Source organism: Patagioenas fasciata, chromosome 2 (genome assembly GCF_037038585.1).
Source record: "Patagioenas fasciata isolate bPatFas1 chromosome 2, bPatFas1.hap1, whole genome shotgun sequence".
NCBI lineage: Eukaryota > Metazoa > Chordata > Aves > Columbiformes > Columbidae > Patagioenas > Patagioenas fasciata.
The window spans coordinates 76522544-76537908 of NC_092521.1; the positions used below are offsets into that span (position 1 = coordinate 76522544).

The 15365-nt window shown below is 36.2% G+C and overlaps 1 protein-coding gene across 11 annotated transcripts in view; it reads right to left on the bottom strand.

The window, feature by feature from the left end:
* The window catches only part of SEMA5A (semaphorin 5A), a 339730-nt gene that overhangs the window by 185534 nt on the left and 138831 nt on the right, over positions 1–15365 (bottom strand). For all 11 annotated transcript variants that reach the window (XM_065830100.2, XM_071804451.1, XM_065830097.2 and 8 more), the window contains one exon: positions 14303–14348. In XM_065830100.2, coding sequence (XP_065686172.1) covers positions 14303–14348 — 46 coding nt within the window. The remainder of the gene's footprint in view (positions 1–14302; positions 14349–15365) is intronic.

Below are 15365 nucleotides of genomic sequence, written 5' to 3' on the forward strand. Positions count from 1 at the left end.
ATGAGACAAAGCCTGGAGTCTTCTGAATCCTACTGTTTAGGAAGCAAAATTAAGCTACAGAAGGGACAGGTCCAAATCCATGCTGTGAATAAGATGACAAATAAGTACATGAGCTAGTCTTTTATACGAAGACAGTAGGCTGGCTGTTTGACTATTAACTTTGTTTCACTTTCCAGCTCCCACTTGCCTCTTTGAGATGTTCCACCTTACATGGACAATGAAAAATGTTTATCAGGGATGTGAAAAACTACCTCTGAATGAGACAAAAAAGTAGTTAAGCTCTTTTAGTATTCTAATCCATTATCTATTTTCACTGGCCACCTCTATCCTGTTTTATCTCAGAATCATGGCTATTTCTGGGAATGAGATTGTTTGACACAGTGAAGCCTTCCAATTAATTTATCTTCATTTAATTTTAATTTCCTTTTGCATTGGGGTTGTGGCCCCAAAATAGGTTCCAATTTAGATGGATTTAATACTTCTAAAAATAGGGTTTGATACATGTTTGCTATATCCTACCTTGCAGAAGAAGAGCACGTAAGTTTATCAGCAGCACTGAGTCCATTATACGTGACAAAAATCTACAGTGGTTTTCCTAGAAGAGGAGCATTCTGAGAATTACTTGATTCAGATGCTCTTTGTTTCAGTTTTCTCTTTCCTACTTTTGGTCCTAAAGGTATTTTTATTTAGGTATGCCATTTTTGTCTGCAACTGTCTGGCATCATTTGAGAGGCCAGTTAGAGGTAACAGCATGATTGTGCTGGGCTGTTTGGTCCCAGGTGGAAGGTACAACACACTACCCTGACTGCAGATTTAGGAGTTGTAAATAACTTCGGACAGTCCCTGGGCTTTTCTCAGCTCTTGGCAGACTGTGTTTCAGCCAGGAAACTTGAATGACTATACACCCAGGATCCGCACAGCCATTTGCAGATCTTTGTAGAAATGTACATCTGGAGAGTATCAACCACCTGCTCTGTAAGAATTTTGCCTGAAAATTATGCATATCAGCCTAGTAAACACAGCATTAGCCTTTCTCCTTCAGTCTGCTCATCATATGCTTACACTGCTTCCAACCTGCTCCGGCACTCTATGAATCTTCTCTGCCGTGGTGATTGGGTGGGTTTTGTCTCTCACATTTTTTCGTGTTGGCTGGCTCCCAGAGTTACTCTAGTTTTGTGACCATTTTGTGGCCATTTTTAAAGGGATGCTTTTCGTGCAATGTATTCAGCCAGACCAGATGTTCTTCTTGAGAAACTACCAGTTTTAATGCTCTTTTCTCCTCAGGTTTTATCTTCCAAAACTCAATTTTCTAAAGCTCTTTCATCTATTTGACTCTGATTTGCTACATAAACCAGATTCAACCTGTGCATTTTTTGGAAAAAGTTACCTCCAGCTTTCTGGTACTTTTCCTTCAGCTGGCTATTTAGACACAGCAGGGAGTTTATGCATGGCTGGTTCTCTCAGCAAGGACTCCAAGATCCTTTTTGTTATGTTCTGCACTGCACAAATACCTGCTGTCCTGGAAATGTCTGGTAAATATTACTTCTTCACAGATAAAAACAAATAACACGTTTTTATTTCCTTCTTGCAGCAAACAATGAACTTTCCCTTCTGTGATCTCCCTGACTACATCTGCAAGGTGTATTTGCCTTAGCATGACTGTGTTCTCAGGCTAAAACATGCATTTTCTTTCCTGATACCCAAGGGTGATTAACAGAGGCAGGTATCACAGTATCACAGTATGTTAGGGATTGGAAGGGACCTCAAAAGATCATCTAGTCCAATCCCTCTGCTGGAGTAGGAACGCCTAGGTGAGGTCGCATAGGAATATGTCTTCACAGGTCTTCCATAGCACTGCCCTTGTCCATGAGTTTTGTACATCACATCAACTGTAAAATGCATTTACAGTGCCTCAGTCTGATCAGATTCATTCACAGTAATTAATTCATTTTCTTTCCATCCTGTCTAATTATTCTTCTCTGCAGCTTGTAAGTCTCAGTGAGAATGTACCTTCTAGAAACCAGCTTTTCATCACGCTACCTGTTATTTGATTATGGATGTTAAGTTCTGGCAAATTTGGTCATGACAACATAGATATTTGTTCAACATTTGCCTGGGTAGATTTATCATTCCTTATTCCCTTACGCTAATGTGCACCTACATTAAAATGTAATTGTATAATGAATAACTTCATCAGTTTTATATGTAATTTTATAGAAATATTATATATTTTATTATAAATTTATATAAATATATATTTAATATAAATTTTATAGAAATAACGATGACTTGAGGTTTTTTTCCCTCTCCGATTAAAAATAAAAGCTGTTCTTCCTTTTGTGTATCATAGCTCAGTGTGGAGCAGAAAAATCACTGAAGCTACTAATTTTAATGAAATAATATTCTTGGTTTACACAGCAAACCTGCTTTGTAGATTATTTGGACGTGATTTTTCATGTATCAGTTCCCAAGTTTCAACTTGCCTTCTCAGCCTCCTTGACTGGATAGCTGGAGTATTGAAAGCATGTATAATCTGAATATAACTTTACAAGAAACATGACAGCAGTTGGTTCTTATCTGCTTGATTTGTTTTAAATGATGTTCTTGTTGCTCTTCCCATCCCTTACCAGATTCAACTACACATGTGCCTTGGATTTCCTCATCCCAACCTGGCCTCCTTGGACAGTGTCCATATATTCCTCCTGGGTCACCTGTCCCTGCTTCCACCACTTGCAAGCTTCATTTTCAAGCTTGAGTTTAGTTAGAAGCTCCTTGGGCATCCATGCAGGTGTCCTGATGCCTTTGCTTCACTTCCTGTTCATCAATATGGACCACATTACGTAAAAAGAGTGTCATCTTATGGATGGTTTTGTCTACGTACACATTAACACGTGAAATTCTCCACTCAGCTTTTATTTGTCCATCCATACACAGGGTTTGTTGAATACATCTCATTCAGCTTTATTTTTTCATGCTGAGTAGCACAATATTCTACAAGTAACAGGACTGACAGCCATGTGATAAAAGACTACAGAATCATGCCTAGAGCACTGTTCATAAATATATGATGAAATAGTTTTGATCTTCAATGAACTTACAGCATTACTGTTTCTTCAGACCTGTCCTGACATATTATAAAAGTTTCATTAATAAATCCTAGCCTAATTAGAGCAAGAAAAAATGCCATTGCAAAAGGTTTCATGTGTGTGTTTGATAGTATAATACTTAATTCAGATTTTTTCTTCTCTCATTTTTTTCTTAATTGACTAGGTATTCAGACAAAACAGTACGCAGAATTCTACTGGAGTAACAAAAATAACCATGCAGCTAGGAGTCAGAAAGGGTTTCCCCAAGGAAGCTTTCATCTCATCAATGGAAATTAAAATGTGTGCAAAACTCCGAACACTCATGCAGATGAGCTTCTACAGTTCCACTTCCCACAAAGCCTTTCTTCTTACTAGATCTTGTTTTCATCTCATAGTACCAGGGTCAGGAAAAAAATGAATACATTGACCATTCATCATCTCAGCTCCTCAAGAGGAGTGTGAGGAGACAGAACTGTCAAAATATCTAGGCAAAGACTCAGAGCTTATGGGCCCAAGACTATAACTCTTATATAAGCAGGATTTCCACCAACAGATATCCTAAAAGCAGTGGCATATACAAATACTGGGCAGCTACTGTACTTTCCGCTCAGTGTGGGTTCAGAATGAATGCATTCTCTTATTCATATTTAAATGTAGTTAATAGAAACCAATGTGAATTGCACATACCAGACACAACATTTAACTCAAAATGTTCAATTTAAAAAGCTCTGAAAGTCATAAAAATATAACAGCGTAAATTTCTGTCTCTTCCAAAACAGTAGAAAAGAGTGATTCAACTTATTTTTTTTTTCCTTCAATGAAAAACATTTACTAATAAATCAACAAATCTCCCATGTGATTTTGAAATTCTGGAAAATTATACACACCTTAGGTTTCATTTAGAGACCAAAGCATTAAGGCACTGAATCACAAAACACATAAAAATCATCTATGTCATAACGAAGTTGTTTTTTAACTAATAATGAACAACAATTTGTTTTGCTTCTCTCTCAGTTACTGATTATTCCTAGAATTTATTTCCATAACATTGCTTTATCCTCGTTATCCACATAAATGTGGAATTGTGAGATTTTCTCAGTTTTTTCATTTGCCTTTTAATAAATCTAACTGAATCAGTCAATTTAAAACCTAAACAAAAACACAAACAGTTTTGAGGCTGACTATTTCTGATTACCATAATGGTAGCTATAGCTTGGGAAAAAGACTAATAGGTTTTCTTTAAGGAAGTAATTTTCAAAATTGAATAGATACACAACTGCAGGTGTAAATATTAACATCTAATCAAACTTTTGTATTAATTCACTTTTTTCTTTGAGCCATATTGTTGTCATTACTTATATCAACCTAAATTACCATACATATCTCAAGATATATGATATGAACAAGCCCAAGTACAGACCCTACAATTTCTAATTTCCCATAACTTTGTAATGAACTGTTCTTTTTATTAAGGTATTTTGTTCATTTCTTTGGAAAATCAGCATACCAACCACCATCACATCATAGAATTATTCTACAGATATGGAGAAGAATCTAGGTTGTTTTCTAGACACTGGAGCAAAACTGAAATCCAGAAGTACTCACCAGACAAACTAGTATTCAAATCTACTAAAAACAGGGAAGGAAAGAGGCAATAGAAAGATAAGGATAGGCAAAATGAAGGTAAAAATTGTCCCAAAAGATTAAAACAACTCTTCTCAGTTCAGAACAGGACTAGCCTCCTGTGCTATGACTAAGCAGTGTCTCTCTCAAACAGGAGCAATAATCCACATCTTACACTGGGCTCAGTAGTGTTGACCGAGCAACTAACATGCTTGAAGTGTCAAAGATCCTCCCTTATGCCCTGAACCATTCAGGAAAGCAGGACCCTCCGTTCTATAAACTCTTGCATGGGCTCCTCGCCCACCAGTATTGTTGAAGGTTCCTCAGATCTTTCCTTTTCCTTAGCTTAAAGCAACAAGTGTCAGTGTTTCTCAACCTCAGTATAGCTGCTTTGTTTCCTTGAATATTTAAGAACCCTGATTTTCTGTAATCACAGTAGCAAAAATCTGGTCTCCTGACCTTGAAAAATTTTCCATCTCTTCCCTATGGATGAAAGGAGCAGAGCTTTTTGCCTTACGGAAAGAGCCAGTTCTTCCCATAGTTCAGCAGTTGCACACATCCTCTAACAGCACTGTGTCAAAGGCTCCTTAGAGCTCAGTGTCGAGATGCATATCTTAATTTTTTCTGCCTAGTAGCAAGGGGACAGGAAGCTGTTCCATCATTTTATCTTATTGTCGTTTTCAATATTGGTGGTTTTTTGTTGTTGTTTGTTTGTTTGTTTGGTTTGGTTTTTTTTTTAATTTCATGGATCAACAAGCAATGGCAGGGGATGCTATAGAATACATAGTGCCCTTATATCATGTACTGATGATTGCTAATATACAGGCGTAAGCTGAACTCACCTGCTATATGTAGAATTACCCCAAGGCATATATGCCCATTAGCTCAGCAGAACTGCTGAACAGATCTCTGCAGTACCAGAAAACACAATCATCTCTGTGACTGAGAAGATGCCTCTTTAAGTTTGAATACACATAGAATACAAACTATGGTTGAAGTCAAATTAGTTGTTACAGGACAGAACACACATTGAAGCTCTGTATCAGTGTCTGTAAGCAAAAATAAATAATAATGTTTGCAGATACTGTACTACCGATAGAATCTCCGTAAAAACATATTGCATATTCCATCTTTTTTTCTAAATTGCTCAGCGCTGCACCATCTTAGGTGCCAAAGAGCTGAAACTCTTCATGAGCAGCTGCTTGTGGTAGACTGTTCACCTGAGCAAGACAATATATGAATGAAGACAATTTGCTTTCAGTATTTTCCACTTTCATCTTCTGCACAGTCTGCTAACATTCCTGCACTTTTTCAGTGTAGAGGTGATATAGAAAGAGGCTGATTCTCAAAGAAGTCCATGTCCCTCCACAGGTATTAACTTATTGTCACAGAATACTGCTTTAGTCCAGAATTAACTGAAGCATGCCATGGTCCTACACAGTTCGGATGTTTGGAAAGCATCAGTCTGATTTCAAACAGTTGCTACTTGGTGATTCCTCTTGTGCAGCTTGTCCATGCACTCATGTTTGTCAAAATGGAAACATGAGTGCCACCTTCTTAGGAAAAGACATTTCTGCAACTACTTTTAGTGCATATAATGCAGTCTTGGTTGACCATCATACATACCAGGAAAAATTATCATAAACGGTTAAATTATACCACTATAAAATCCACATCAGCTTTTTCATGGATATCTGCTGTAAAATGTACGCACATGGCTTTTGATATCACATCTATTTCTCAGGAGAACAAATGCACTCATATTATACATTCAGGTGATCTCGGCTTCTCCTTTATCTTAGAAACAAAACACAAATGTTTAATATCTGAAGAAAAGAGGAATTTTACTCCCATGGAAATGAAAAATTTTAGTACCTATTTTTCTTCTTTACTGTGAAACCAGAACAGAAAATTGCTGTAAACACACAAAAAATGCAGCCTAACAAGCAGAGGTAAGAAAGAAAAAACAAATAAAAAAGCTAAGCTTCCCTAGCTAAATGGATGTGTTCAGACTCATTTGTCTAGAAATGCACTTGCACTTCTATTTCAGTACTGGCACAAAACAATGATAGATCCAGCAAATAAATGAAAAATGACAACATTTCTTCCTGACTTTCTTTTTGTTCTCTTTTTCTCCATTTCCCAAAACATTAACACATTCTGATAAGCCAAAGCAGCAGCAAAGCCTTGCCAATTTGCCAATATTCTTTTGCTTCACTTAGACTCTTTGTAAAATTACGTGACAAATTTCAGCTGTGCTGAAGTGTAGACAATTACAAATTCTGGACATTTAAACCTTCCAATTATGCAGAAGCCAAGTGTAAATGAATAAATAACAAGCAGAAATGAGAAGAAGAGGAGTCATACATCCAATTGGCCGCCTCATATGCCCTCTACATAGTTTTGTAATGAGAGTCTGTATATGAACTCAGAACATGACACACAAAAAACCCTCAAAAAAATAGATAATATATGGAACTACACATATGAATCTGAAAAATCTGATTCATGAGAAGAATATTCAGAATGAAGACGGAATCAGTACTTGGCCAAATATGACCAAAGGTGCTTTCAGGATAGTATAGGAAGAGGTATTGTACAGAAGTGGCATTATGATATGCAGATTTTCTGTGCTTTGTCTTTTCTTTTTTCTTCTTTTTTTAAACTCGGCTCTAAGCAACACCTTATATAAAAGGTCCTTTTGTTCATCCCTAGTACCAAAGCAGAAGTTTGCACCTGCTCTATCACCTTTTGGTCACACTGCAACTTGCTCATCTCAGTCTTCTATGGAAAAGTTTTATGAGCACTAGTTGCTCACTCCACTCCCAAGTTTTCAAGGAACTTGGAACAAAATCAAAAGTATCACTAAATTATCTGCTCTGTTTATCCATTTTTCATTCACACATCCCAGACACAAACATGAAAGGCCCAAGCAGAAATAATGTTTTGGGGGCTTATTCTCTCTTTGCATAAAGATGGGGAAAACGCACCTGTAACAGGGAGGAATATTCTCTATTCCCTTCACCCTTAAGTAGATACTAGGCACAGGAGAACCCAACAGAGGGTTTTTTTCATTTGTTTTGTTTAGTTTTTTCCCCTCATTAGGGACCCAAATAGAATGTTAAATCTCAGACTGTTTTGCATTTCAATATTGCCAATCAACAGCTGCAACAAATTAAGGACATCCTTAGGTTAGTTCCCTTATGCCTTCAGGTATGAAATAGGAAAACCAGAAGAAATAAAATAAATTTCTTGCATCTCCTTTTCTGCTCAGGTAGCTTTACCCTGAAATAAGATAATGATTCATTAGGTTTCTTTCAAGTATTTCTCAAATTAGACATCTATTACACAACTAGAAACTGCAAGTAACATACAACACAAAAAACAATGGACTGAAATACAGTGAATGAAAGTTGTTGAAGAAGCACTGAAGTGCCCCCTTAGAAGGGGTTCTATTTATTTGGCAGCTCAACAACTAAAGGAGATTAAAAGATTAAAGCTTACCTTCCTTACCTTTATCTCAAGTTGTTGTTGATCATAACTGAAAGTTTTGAATATCAATACAAATTAATGATTAGATTCTACATGATGGCTTCTAACAAGCTTTCATCTTGCTCACAGAAAAATGGAACCCAAGGGCACTGTCCCAAAAATGAACTGTAAAGAGACACCGAGTGATATGCATCTCTATTGGAACACCTTTCTCCCTAGATTGGGTCAAATACCACCTTAGCCAAAAAGACAAATTAAAGTTAGGAAAGCCTTTCACAAAAGACATGATATGATCTCAGTTTACAATAATAACAAGCACTTGTTATTTTCAAAATGGGCTTACAATGCTGGTAAAGATTAGATTTGTTTAAAAAATGTTGTTGAACTTATATTCTGTATTACAATTAAGGTAAACATTCATGAAAATGTTTCAGATAATACATGTGAGTTTATTTGCAAAAAAACTCAATCATGAAGTCGGGTTCCCTCTTTGTTTAACCTAAACACGAAATATATACTCAAAGTATATTTCAATTTACTTAATTCATTTTTAGCCTACCATCTAGTCATTAATGACTCATGTAAAAGTGAACTATCATATGCAAAAGATATTTCAGACACTCTTGACACACGTAAAAACCAGCAAGAATTCCCTTTGGTAAAAATCATTTTCCAAAGTAGCTCCATTTCCTAACAATTTATAGATCAAATTTTGCACTTAATTGTTTGAATGCCTTGTTAGTGGGTATATATAGATATATATATCCACAGACATGCAAAGACATGTATATAAACATGTATAAACCCAAAAGTTCAATATTCCAGAATTTAAAGCTGAATAACACACATGAAAAAGATCCTCCAACATTCTTAGCCTGCATAAAGAATTTAATTTGAATACTGTGATAAACTAGGGGCTAAAATTGCCTTTAAAATGGACTTTGAGGTATGTGTATGTCTAACTGAAAGATGTGCACATTCAGCATGAGAATAAAATCTTAGGAGAATTATGTTACAACAGGAGCAGGTGGAATAGGCATCTCAAATCTAGCATAGGCTTCACAGAGCGAAGATTCGGATGAGAAAGACAACCTCAAGCCTGTGCCCTGTAATGCCATAAGAACCTGAGTTTGTAAAGAAGCTCATCTTATGGATGAAGAAAAGATGGATCCATTCCATCAGTTTTGTGAAAAGCTTATACATTCTGGTTTGTTAAAATATTTATGGCAACTGTGGCATAAAGACTTCTTTATAAGACAGCATGAATTAGCTTTTCACTCTTCACAAATGCATCGTAAATTCTTGTCATGTAGGTAGACACATATGTTTGAATTTAGAAGCTCTCTTTTCAAAGAATTTGGAAAAAAGAAATGGTGAAAAGTAGACACTTGCTAGAGCCATCCGCTACATGATGTCAAAGCCCTACTATTAATCCTGACATTGGCTAGATATCAACTTTTTTAAAAACATTTCTGAAAACAAATCTATTAACTTATGCACTACTACTTAATTTTCTGCTTCTATATTTTAAAGAATATAAAGGAGTTTTCAGGAAATCCAGCTTTCATCTTGGCCAGTGCTTTTAAGGGTTATTCTGTTACTTGAAGTGCATAATAACAAAGCAAAACTCACAAAACAAAACCGTGCAGAGTCAGGCCTTCTAAGTCTGGGAGTCTACTGGTGCTGTAGCAAGAATTTGAAAATATTTGTCCTTCTACAACCACAGCCCATTGAGCGCTTTCTTCCTAATCCATAATTGTTGTGCACACATTGTTCCAACAGCTTTGAACAATTCAACTCTTAGGCTTCTCCGGTAAGAGCTTAAAAGGCTTTTCGCTCATTTTGTTCTTCTTTATTCTGCTACACAAAGGAAATTGCTGAGACACATCAAAAACTGGTTTGCGACAGACAGTATCATATGAAACCTGCTTACTCAAACAACAGGCTTTTCTTATAAAGTACAGAGCACAGAACCCTGACATGTGGGATGACAATTTTGATGTTCCCACAATGGGCAAAGATGTCTCACTGCATAGTCGTGGCTCACATTTAGATACACATCCTGTCTGATGCAATAGTAGCATCCTAACCCGCACTTCTGCAAGGGATTAGTGTTCACTAAACTGATGGAAAGAGTATGCTTTTAATACGTGTATCTCTGATTTGCATGTTTTTTGTGACAACTTGCATTTCAAATGGCTGCCTGGTTTTGTTTGCCTAGTTGGATTTGTGGTTTGGGGTTTTTTTGTGTTGTTTTGTTGTTGTTGTTGCTGTTTCTTTTTGATTGTTTGTTGGGTTTTCTGTTGTTGTTTGGTGGGGGTTTTTTTATTTATTTTTGCTTTTTGTTTGTTTGCTCGGTTTTGTTGTTGTTATTGTTTTAAGCAGGGTTATTCTGTGTTTCAAAACTATTTTCCAGTTATATACTTGTAGAAAACAGTGCATATACATGTTTTGGACCAAAGTAATTTTTTGCAGAATTTTGCAACCAAGGACTCATTATTTTACTTTATTCCTTATTAGAGAATTTTAATATTACAAAACAATACCTCAAAATATAGCACTGTCTGATAATATTCCAAAAGAATATGCATTTATAAAATGTCTATCTGAATACTGAAATGCATAAACAAAAGATTTGCACATATGTTTTTGCTATATGTAAATGATTCTGTTTCAGTATGTTACATGTAACATGAAGCTTTTTATCTTCATACCAGCAGTCTGTGGGCAAATGAACAACACACTCCAACAGACATGTAAGCATTATAGACAAGAAAACTTGTTTATACAAAAATAACTGGAGTTGCATCACTGGTCAAGATTAAGTTTTAGGCATTCCCTTTATTTTCCAGATCAAAAAGCACTACAAGAAAGATTAATCTAATGAATCAAACTAAAAAGCAAACCAAAACAAAAATCAATGCAAAGAAAATAAACAGTTACAAAAGTCTAATTGAAAACTGTAGAAAGGAGGATGCAAATTTTAACAATCATCCTTGCTTCCATGCTGGAAGTATTTGATGTGCATGAGAAAAGGTCAGTAATTTTCCTCCTCCTTCGGACACAAAATAGCAAAGATCGAGCTTGAGCAATTTTCTAAAATAATTAAACAACAGGTATATAGGTTGTCTTGGTTTTAGTCCTTTTTATATTGTTACAGTGTTACACTGAAAGCTTTTACAGGCACAACTTTACCATATGCCCTTCTTCCAGATGCAAAAACATTGTTTATTAGCTTGTGAAACATCTGCATGTTTTTACAAAGCCTGGTTCATGTAAAAACATCAAGTAAGCGACATAAGTAAAGAATTAAACTGGGTTTTTACATTATTATTATAACAACTATGTGAAGGAAAAAAACATTGAAAGTTCTACTGTCCATACATAAAGAGTTACGGAGTTCAGTCCCTCGGCAAACAAATGCTAACTAGCAATATTAATGAGTTAAACCACAGTATGCTTTATTTGTCCTGTGAAATTCCATCATTCTGTTTTGCAAGGACTTCACATAACTTTTACTTTACTTCTCACTTTTGTTCCTACCTCCCTCAACCATAATAGAGTTTCAGGTTTGAAAGATCTGGAGCTTCGAAATACTGTAATTTTTAATTGCTAATTTGGTAAACTCTGTATCCTCTAATCCAATTCAAAATTCTTCTTTCACCACTTGAGAATAATAGGAACTTCACATGCCCTAAAGTTTCAGAAATCAAAGCTTACTTCGATTATACCTCAGATAATCCTATACAACATGTTGGGATGGCTAGTATTGCAGCTAGGATTCTGTTGGTCCCACAAAACTTATCTAAAAGGTCTGTAAATCTCAGTGAATCATTTGGTAAATACATTCTTGGCTCTAGGTGGGTTTGAGGTTTGTAGCTGGTAAGTCATGTCTTAACATTTCCCAACAAAGGCTGAGAAAAGTTGGGCATCTTTATGGCTTAAGACTTGTAAGAAGAGGACAGACAAGTAACTAACTACCAGTAAGTGCAGCAACACTGACCCCTGATCCTGCCCTGGGGCACCTGGAGAGGCTGAAGGACCTCTCGAGAACTCTCCCAAACCTACTTTCATGACTACCAGTGACTAACTTCATACTTGCCTATCAAATTACAAGACAACCTGAGTGTGTTGTGTAATGAGTTTGGAAGTCCAAAACATTACACCTTACGTCCTGGCTTACTTGCATTAAAACAAAGGCTTCAGCCACCTCACAACTGATTTGGAGCCAACATAACTGGTACATCCAAGGAAGTACATCTCCAGGATAAAGGTTGTCCTGGGGCACTTCAACAGAACCAGGAGGGAAGCAGAGGGGAAGAAGAGGAAGAGGAGATCTATGAAGGACAAACATGAAAGAGACATAATGGTAGGTTTGAAATTAAGGGGAAAAAAATGAATACTTGGAGTAGAGGTAGTAAAGATATGCTGGTGAAATAAAAAATATTACATACTTTGAGTTTGATTTAGAAATACAGTCTCCCTAAAAGGTTGTAGAAAAAGGGTTGAAGATGCAGAGGCAAACAAGTCGTGCTACAACACTGAAGATGGAACAAAAAACTTTACCAAAAGTCAACTTGAGAAGACAGTTTAAAGGGTTCTGCACATTCATAAGACCAAAGCCTAGTATAACATCAACAGTATGTTTTGTTTCCTCATTTTTTATTTTTTGCTGATTAGGGTCGGAAGGTGTTTGCTTATATCAACCAACACAGTTATTAAACTCTGTAATCTACAGATTTCTGCCTCGTTAGTGAATTCAGCCTACTAATGCTTATCCTAACAGAAGAAAGCTGTGAACTTCCATCTATGAATTAGTAGCATATACCATGTCAGAGACCTCTGAGTGTAGACTCTCCATAAGAATCTTCAGGAATTAACTCAAATTATTTGCCAGGTTATTGAGTAGGTCACATAAGGTGAAAGCAGACAGTCTGAATTCCAGATAGTAAAAGTGTTTGGTGAGTCATAGCCTTCAGTGCTAGCAACAAAACTGAATATTTTTCAGTACTGTAATTCTGTTTAATTATAAGTCAGCTTCAGGTATTGTTTCTAGTAGTCTGGTAAAGGTAAAGGTAAAGGAAGTCTGCAAGCCTAATTAAAGCACGCACAAAGTGTACTACAAATCATAAGCACAGCTTTACCTGAATGCATTTTACTTTTCTATATTCTACTGTATAGTATTACTTGGTGTAATACTAGGTCCAGTACTGAATCTAAAGCTAGTTAATTTTAAACTGCATAAATGAAACATTATTAAAACCCATATATTTCTATTTCACTGTGATTCTCTACTTCCACACCTTAGTAAGTTGGCAGACTCAGTTAAATTAACTAAAACAACGCTTAGAACCAAGAACACAAGAATGATAAAGGTTAGAAATTATCTCAAGGTTAAAAATTCTGAAAGAGAAAACCAACAAAACATAAGCAAGGAACATCACTGAGAAGACTAAGGAGATGAGGATTGCTGGTATATGGAAGTCAGATGAAGATTAGGGCAAAATAAACTGATCAGGGATTCTCATTCACCTTTCCATGAAGCCTAACTGCATCAGAAAGGCTTTGTTTCAACTTTCATGCTCTAATAAGACTTAAACAATAGCTGCCTTATATACAAAACTGAGATCCTGATACCTCTGTTCACACTATATTTCTTCCTTGAAAATTTGCTGTTTCATTTGCCTAACTTCACTTCAGCAAGTATGTTTTTTTAAATGTTTTCATTCTTTTTAAAAAATTATCATTTCTCATTATCATAATAACAACAAATTCTGAAAACAGAAGCTGCACAATAATAAGCTGGAACATTTTTATCAGAGAACATGATCCTCCTTCCCAGTCTGCATTTTTTATAGATCCACTCTAGCAAAATCACAGCAGAGAGTAAGGTAACATCAGGTCTGTATTGCCTGGGAAAAAAGCTAATCTGGCATTAAAATGGATAATATGACTTATATAATATGGGGCCACAAAGAGGACAAAAACAGATGCATACTTATCTGTAGTTATGAAGCTTATGACTATCTTGATTATCTGCTTTAAAACATCTGCTTACCTACATCATGCAGAGGAACTAAGAAAACAAACATTAAACATACCTGTATTAGAGAGAGATCCTCAAGCTGCAACCTGAAGAGGTAGTTTCTGGGGTTAAAAAAATAGTAGATAAAAATTGTTATTAATGTCTAAGTAAAACATTTTACTAGTGTTTAAATAAAAACATTTTACTAGTGTTTAAATAAAAACCATAATTAGTGGATATAAATGACAGAAAAAAAAAATAAACCAAAAAGTGACTGGTAGTAAGGACTCTCAGGTCTTTCAAGGACTGTTGTAACATACAGCCCTTTAGGCTAAGGACTATGGCAATTTCTAAAACAGATTTTCAGCTTGAAGGGCTGGTTGCATATGAAAAAAGTAGATATTTATACTCCATACATGTACATCTGAGTCATTGCTCCAGTCTTCTTTCAGAATTAATGGGAAGAAATAGTGCTTGGGCAGAACCTTTGACTGGTGTTAGATGTCTACATGAGAGTAAGAGGACAGGCAGATCAAAGCTGTCCGTTTGTCTCCACAGTGACGGGAACCTTACACAATTAACTCAGCCACAGATGTACAAAGTTTGAAGCAAAGGATCCCAGTATGATGGACTGTCTGTAGAAGCCACAACTGTGACTGAAGTCGTGTGATACCTGAGGATTTTCTTCCACTCATAGCAGGAGCTACAGAAAAATCACGCATATAATTCAAAAGCCTATGCTTTTATTGCAAAAGGATTTCTCACTCCATTTTTTCTCTACAGCAATATCACTGCACCTACAGAACTTGAAAGGAGTTCAGGCAAACCATGAACAGGATGCGATGCAAAGACACTGCTGGAAACCTGTGGAAACGATGGGTCAGGATACTCAGAAAGGTTAATGTGCCCCATTCACCAAAAATGCTTCCTTCAGCCTGTGCTGGTGCCATATATGTGAGGTATCACAACTCCTCCCAGCTTACTGTGTCTGCCTAGTTCAAGCAGCTGCCTTGTTACACCTGTTCTGACAAGCCAGCTCTGTTGGTATTAGTCCATAACCCTCATAAATATGAGCAAATACCACACCATCTTTGACCTGATTTGAGTACATCCTTCTCTGGTGGGCTTTCTCTTTCACG